General features: G+C 56.7%; 1 protein-coding gene across 1 annotated transcript in view; it reads right to left on the bottom strand.

Annotated features, from left to right (window-relative positions):
* Positions 1-4,832, bottom strand: part of SORCS2 (sortilin related VPS10 domain containing receptor 2) — a 117,707-nt gene extending 112,875 nt beyond the window's left edge. The window contains exons 1-2 of the mRNA XM_007956317.1: positions 4,755-4,832; positions 676-840 (exon numbers count right to left, since the gene is read on the bottom strand). Coding sequence (XP_007954508.1) covers positions 676-840; positions 4,755-4,832 — 243 coding nt within the window. The remainder of the gene's footprint in view (positions 1-675; positions 841-4,754) is intronic.
* Between the last annotated feature and the right edge of the window lie 2,224 nt (positions 4,833-7,056).

Below are 7,056 nucleotides of genomic sequence, written 5' to 3'. Positions count from 1 at the left end.
TTTCCTACAAGGATGGAGGTCACAGCCCGTGTTGGGTCTTTCCTACAAGGATGGAGGTCACAGCCTGTGATGGGGTCTTTGCGACAAGGGTGGCACACTCTCTCCTCAGCCCTCCGGCCCTGGGAGGCCTCTCCTGAGGCCAGCTTCCGAGCACTCTGCCCCAGGGTGGTCTGGTCAAGCGCCCATTAAAGCCCCTCACTCACCCTTTGGGAAGGTGCCACTGGTTTTCTGAGGGGCCTTGGTGGACACTGCCCTGAGGAGGGAGGTCTGCCTGCGGTCTGGAGGATGGCTCGCTCCTCCTGGTGAAGGTGGTGGCCGTGGAGTCCAGGCCACGGGAAGGGCAGGGAAGAGCCTGGCATGGGAGGGCATGTGCGATGGCCCACAGCAGAAGGAGGCCCTGTGACGGGGGCTCTAAGCCTCGTCTGTCTATACTGATCTCAGCTCTGTGCCTGCCCTGTGCCGAGGGCGCACCTCACTCAGTTCTCACAGCAGCACCGCAATGCAGACCTTACTCCTGACGACTGACACGGGCCAAGATGCCAGGCACCTCCAAGGCTCCAGAGTTCCACTTCCCTTCCTTGTGACATCGATTCAGAGGACCGATGTGCAGCCAGGTGGGTACAGAGCAGATGCTGGGTGCCTCAGACCCAGCCGGGTGGTGGCCTGCGTCCTTACCTTGTTCTCCTTGGTGTAGGCGAGGACCTTATCCTCGTGCTTGGGGTGGAAGGTCAGAGTCTCCACGGGGAAGGAGATGGGTTGCCTCTGGAAGGTGGCTCCCTCATCGGTGCTGATGAAGAGGCTCTGGTCCCGGTCACTGAGCGAGGAGCTCACGAGGATAATCTGCACCAGGAAGAAGGAGCGGTGATGGTGGAAGGCAGGCGTGAGCGTGTGGACGGCACCGTGCACAGCGTCTGGGGCACACGGCAGTCTGCAGGGGACCTGTGTGCCCTCAGGTGGGCTGACTCGCCACCCTGCGCCTCGGTTTCTCTATTTGTAACATAGGAGAAGTCATACTGCCCCCTCCCAGGGCTTCAGTGAGGACAACAAAAGACAGAGAAGACCCCTCCCACAGCTCCTGGCCAAGTGGGATGCTGGCAAGTGTGTGTGAGGGTGGTTGGGGGGGCCCAATTGCCTGAGGGTGTTGGGTGAGCTCCGTTAGAGCCCTGGGAGTTCTTGCTGGACTAGGGCAGACAGGGCAACTGAAGCCCAGAGAAAAGGAAACCACTCAAAGACAAAAGGTGCACAGGAGAGAGCCAAGGTCCAAACCCACCACCTGACTCCAGGGTCCTGCTCTCAGCTCTGTGCTCCTGAGTAAATCAAGGCAGCACGCTGATAAGATGCAACAATGGGTCTCTATTTGTCTGGATCAAAAGAGGAAGAAGGAAAGCTAAGAATCAGAGAAGGAGGCTGACCCGGGGCTAACTGTCCCCAGGAGTGACAGCCTCCTGGGTCCTGAGACCTGAGGAACTAGATGGTGCCCGGCTACCACTAGCAAACACTGTGATCAAGGCCACTCTAGGTGAATACTGATAGAAAGGAAACTGTGGAACAGAACTCCACATCCTCAAAAAATCCAGACCTTACTGGACACACGGAGGCTGAGGAGACCCTGAGACTACCGTCCCAAGATGAGAGTGAACTGAAACTATCCCTTCCAGTCAGTCACCTTTCAGTGAATTAGCAGGTTCACTCAAACGTGCAGAATGCTGGCCTGCAGGGCCCTGTTCTTAAGCACTGTCTCTAGGAGCCTAACGTATGCCTCCTATAAAGCAGGAGGAGGAGCTTGGGGCAGCGAGATGCAATGACCCACGGGAGGAGCTGGAACAAAAACAATGAGCGCTCCGACCCTGAACGGGCTGGTGTCCCTGAGCATCACACAGAAACTGATGAGTCGGGGCGAGCTCCGCCACGCATAGTCTCACCAAAAATGCAGTACCTTAAAAGATACACAAAAAGCAATGCACGGAGGTTTAGCTGGCCCTGGAGCTGGGGTGGGCGTGATGGCTGGCGGGGGAGGAGCAGGGGCCCTGACGTACGTCCCACCCTGAAATTCCCCTGGAAGACAGTCAAGTTCACCTTCCTGAGTCGATTGTCTGAAGCAAGTGAACAAATGCCAAGCCAACGTGACCTTTCTCTCCACGAGCCCCCTGGACATCAGTTCATCAGGTCCAGCTCAAAGCCCATGTCCCCAGCAGACAGAGGCTGAGGGCGATTGAGGTGACACGCCCAGACGGATTCCAGGACAACGCCCAGAAACAGCCCGGGTCGTGGACAAGGGCGGGGGCTTGGAGAAGTTCCTCACGGTGGTGTTTACACACAGGGAAAATCTGGGAGGATGGTGGGTGTGGGGGTGTAGAACGTGCAATAACGTTCCCAAGGAGACGCTCACAACCGGGGCGCAGGTGCAGGATGCCAAGGCAGTGCGCTCCACGGGTTTCACATCGACGTGTTTATAATGAGCTACGGTGGGACCTTTGGACGTAAGTGAGGACACACATACGTGACCACTTCAGTCTGTGGAAAACTCACACAAGTAAGAGCAGGAGAGACACCAGATGACATTGATGTCACTTGGAGGACTGCAGGGCACCTGACCCAACCTATCAATCTCGTCATGAGGAACGCAGGCTGGATTCAGAAGAGGACGTGGAGAGAGGGTATCATTGGTGACGTCAGATGGACCTTGACTCAAAGAATACCAGAAAGATGTTTACTTGTGTTTGATTGACTATGCAAAAGCATTCAACGGTGTGGATCATAACAAATTATGGATAACGCTGAGAAGAGTGGGAATTGCAGAACACTAATTGTACTCGTGAGGAACCTGTACACAGACCAGGAGGCTGTCGTTCAAACAGAACAAGGGACACTGCATGGTTTAAAATCAGGCGGGAAGCACATCAGGGTTGTATCCTTTCATCATATTTATTCAATCTGTGTGCTGAGCAAATAATCCAAGAAGCTGGACTATATGAATTAGAATGTGGCTCAGGATTGGAGGAAAAATCGTTAACAACCTATGATACATAGACGACACAACTTTGCTGAAAGTGAGGATGACTTGAAGCACTTACTGATGTAGTTAAATCCTCAGTATGGATTACACCTCAATATAAAGAAAACAAAAATCCTCACAACTGGTCCAATAAACAACTTCACTGTAGATAGAGAAAAGATTGAAATTGTCAGGGATTTCATATTACTTGGTTCTACTATCAACACCAATGGAAGCAGCAGTTAAGACATCAGACAACATATTGCACTGGGCATATCTGATTCCAAAGACCTCTTTCAAGTGCTGAAGAGCAAAGATGTGTCTTTGAAGACTAAGGTGCACCTGACCCAAGCCATAGTATTTTCAAGTGCATCTGACTGCTAACCAGAAGGCCGTCGGTTCAAACCCACCAGCTATTCCTCAGAAGGAACACTGGGCAATCTACTTCCATAGATACCGCCTTGGAAACCCAAGGAGGGGTCGCTATGAGCTGGAATTGACTTGACGGCAATGAGGTTTTGTTTTTTGTTTTGCATACGCACGTGAGAGCTGGACAGTGAATAAGGAAGCCCGAAGAAGAGCTGATGCTTTTGAGTTGTGATGCTGGCGAAGAATGCTGAAGGTGCCACGGACCGCCAGAGGAAGGGACAGATGTGTCCTGGAGGAAGTGCAGCCGGAATGCTCCTTGGAGGGGAGAATGGCCAGACTTCGTCTCACCTATGACTTTGGTCGTGTTGTAAAAGGGACCAGTCCCTGGAGAAGGACTTCATTCTTGGTGAGGTGGAGGGTCAGTGAGAAGAGGAAGGCCCTCAACGAGGTGCACGGACACCGTGGCTGCAACAACCGTAAGAGTGGAGCAGGACCAGGTGGTGTTCCGTCTGGTCAGGGGCACAGGGACCAGGTGGGGTTTTGTTCCGTGGGGGGCGGGGTATCGACTGTGCAGTGTTTGGTTCTGTGTCTGTGGGTCACCGTGGGTCGAGGCCTGCTGACACAGGTCTTGGGAAGGTCTGACACCGGCCAGCACTGAGTGCCGGCCAGACACCTAGGTGAGTGGGTGAAGGGACACCGGGGTGTCAGCGGTTCTCCTAAGGGGAGGGTTTGCTTACTTCCCCTTAGGGGGGACCTTGTTCTTCAGACTGTCAAGTCACCTGCAGAGGACGCGGCCTCAGAGGCCCACCCACACAGCCGAAGGCTCACTTGCTCCTTCACGCATAGGTGCAAAGGCCAGACAGTCCAGGCTAGAATGTCCTATGCACAGTTGGTGGGAGCAGAGACGAGGCAGACAGGTGCAGGGCGGGCATGAAGGCAGGAAGGAGGGCTTCCAAGAGGAGGCAGCACAGACGGTCTGAGAAGAACGGCTGGAGACTAACCAGCTGACCAGGGGGAGGGTGTTTCATGCACAGAGGCCAGTGCGGGGGAAGCACACAAGTGGGGTCCCAGCCTGCCCCTCATGCCACCCTCCCTACCCCCCGACTGGGCTCCTGTGTTCCTCTGTCAGACAAGCTCGTTGGCATCTCGACCCCCCCTTTTCCTCTGGGTGGGAAGCACGGTGGGACCAAGACGCCCCACCCCATCCAGGTAGTCGAGTCAAAATTCCGCTCGTCAACGTGCCTCTAAATCCATGTGTGATGAATTTTTTTCAAATTTTCTGAGCACAAAATTTGGGGTCACTTCAAATGTGACCTCACTTATTTGTGGGGGTCCTGACTTAGCAGGTGCCCTCAATGTGAGTGAGTTTCACCTGTGTTTATGGAGGTACATTTCCCCTTGTTAACTCCTTGTCTAACACCGTCTTATCAAAGGCCACCTCCTCCAGGAAGCGCTCTGTGATTCGCATTCCTCAGCAGAATGGCACCCTCCCACCTCTATCTCCCCCGTCTTCCCGCCCCCCGTCTCCCTAAAGTTTCTTCTTGGCCAGAGGGCCAGGCAGCCTAGCAGTGTCCAAGTCTCTGTCACTGGCTTATCCCCAGCCCGGAGCACCGGGCCTGGCCTGAGGAAATGCTACTGCCGGGTATATAGTTTTTGGTGCTATTGGGAGGAGCCCGAGTGGCGCAGAAATTAACGCTCGGTTGCTAACCCAAAGGTTGGAGGCTGAGTCCGCCCAGAGATGCCTCCAAAGGGCCTGACCGCACAAACCCCTCTGGGTGGTGGGAAGGTTAGTGCTTGGCCGCTGAGGGGAGGGCTGCATGTGCAGGTCCACGCAGCGGGGCCCCAGAAGAAGGGCCTCGAGTGGAGATCCCGGGCAGAGTGGGAGGAAAACGTGGAACCAAATTCACAAACACAAGTGACCAGAATTACTGGTCAGATGGAGTCTGGTGGGACCCCAAGACTGTGGCCCTGGGACACCCTTCGGGCTTGGGGTTGGACTCACTCCCAAGGATTGGCTTTCATTCCAAGAGTAGAAACACTTGCACACAGAACCCCCACCCCAAGACGATGTACCCACATACTGCAGGGAGATACAGCCCTTGGAGCAATTAGCCGTGGACACCAGAGGGGCAGCATTCACCTGGAGGGAAGTGGGACACGCAGCAGTGCGTGACCGAGAAGGGCTGGGGCGGGGCCCCGGGGAGGAGAGGGAGAGGGTTACGTCAGGGATGGCAATCAGGGTGAAACCTGTTGAAGGTCACACAAGTTCTGCTCCGTGAATCTGCACCCAAAGTGCACGCGCGTGCGCGCACACACACGCACACACAGAGAACACCCTGGCAGTGGGCTTCCGAAACATCAGCCACTGGAAACCCCTCCAGGACGCGGTTCCGCTCTGACACACGGGAGCACCTGAGGTGGAGTCGACTCCATGGCTCGGTTCAGCTTTCCCTCCTAGACTTGTGTCGTTAGGAGATGCCGACCGAAAAGCTGGACACCCAGGGGCGCCGTGGAAGAAAGGGCTGGTGACGCAGTTCCAGAAAAGCCGGCCACCGGGAACCCACGGAGCACGGCTCCGCTGACCCACGGGGTTCACCAGGACCGGGCCACCGGGAACCCACGGAGCACGGCTCCGCTGACCCACGGGGATCACCAGGACCGGGCCACCGGGAACCCACGGAGCACGGCTCTGCTGACCCACGGGAATCACCAGGACCGGGCCACCGGGAACCCACGGAGCACGGCTCCGCTGACCCACGGCCTCCCCAGGACCGGGCCAGCTGGGCAGCCTCCAGTCCCAGTTGGTGCTGCTGGGAAGCAGGCCCCCTCCCCGTCACAGCTCCTGCCCACAGCCACGGCCAGGGCGGAGGCCAGGCTAGGGTGACACGGAGCAGGAGCAGGAACTAGAGGAAGTGCTTCTGGCCTAGGGCCCAGCAATCTGGAGACAGGCTCCTTCGTGTTTGGGAGCTAGAAAGTCGTCCTGGGAGGACGGAGGACACCAAGTGCTGGCAAGGACAGAATGCTGCAGCCAAGAAAACAAACCCATTAGCATTGAGCGGGCGGAGGCTGGCAGGTGGCGCTAACCGGGAAGCGACTATTTTAGGAGGCGTGTTCTGACTGCTGACTGCCGGCTCCGGGACCCTGGCGCTGCGTCTCGGAAGCACCTCGTTAAAGAGAAAGCGTTGGCAGACTCTTCCGACAAACGGCCCAGGCGTGGGATGCCTAAGCTCCAGGAATGGCTGTGTGATTCGCGCGCCCATTGCAAGATGCAGATGTGGCCGCTCGGTCAACAGAATAACGTTCTCATGACGGTGCCAGCTGAACGACCCACAGGCCTCACCCGAGACGCCGGCCTGAGGGTTCCAGTTACCCACTCGGAAGCCCTGGGGCCACGCTGCCAGCCTGTTAGGACCCCCAGATCCGAACCTGCACTTTAACAGGGGCTCTGGTGGTGCAGGGCCTAAGGCACCTGACTGCAAACCAGAAGGCTGGGGGTTCAGCTCACCAGCCACTCCTCGGAAGGAAGGCTGGGCAATCTACTTCCGTAGAGATACTGCCTCGGAAAGTATCCACCCCAGGAGGGTGGCTGTGAGTCGGGTCCGACTCGGTGGCAGGGCAGGGGGGTGCAGGAGGGTGGCTGTGAGTCGGGTCCGACTCGGTGGCAGGGCAGGGGGGTGGTCAGGCAGCTCCAG

The sequence above is a fragment of the Orycteropus afer genome, unplaced genomic scaffold (genome assembly GCF_000298275.1).
Source record: "Orycteropus afer afer isolate SDZICR_OR568_19922 unplaced genomic scaffold, OryAfe1.0 scaffold00605, whole genome shotgun sequence".
Classification (NCBI taxonomy): domain Eukaryota; kingdom Metazoa; phylum Chordata; class Mammalia; order Tubulidentata; family Orycteropodidae; genus Orycteropus; species Orycteropus afer.
The sequence above is the reverse complement of the archived record's forward strand: the minus strand, read 5'-3'. Positions and strand labels throughout refer to the sequence as shown.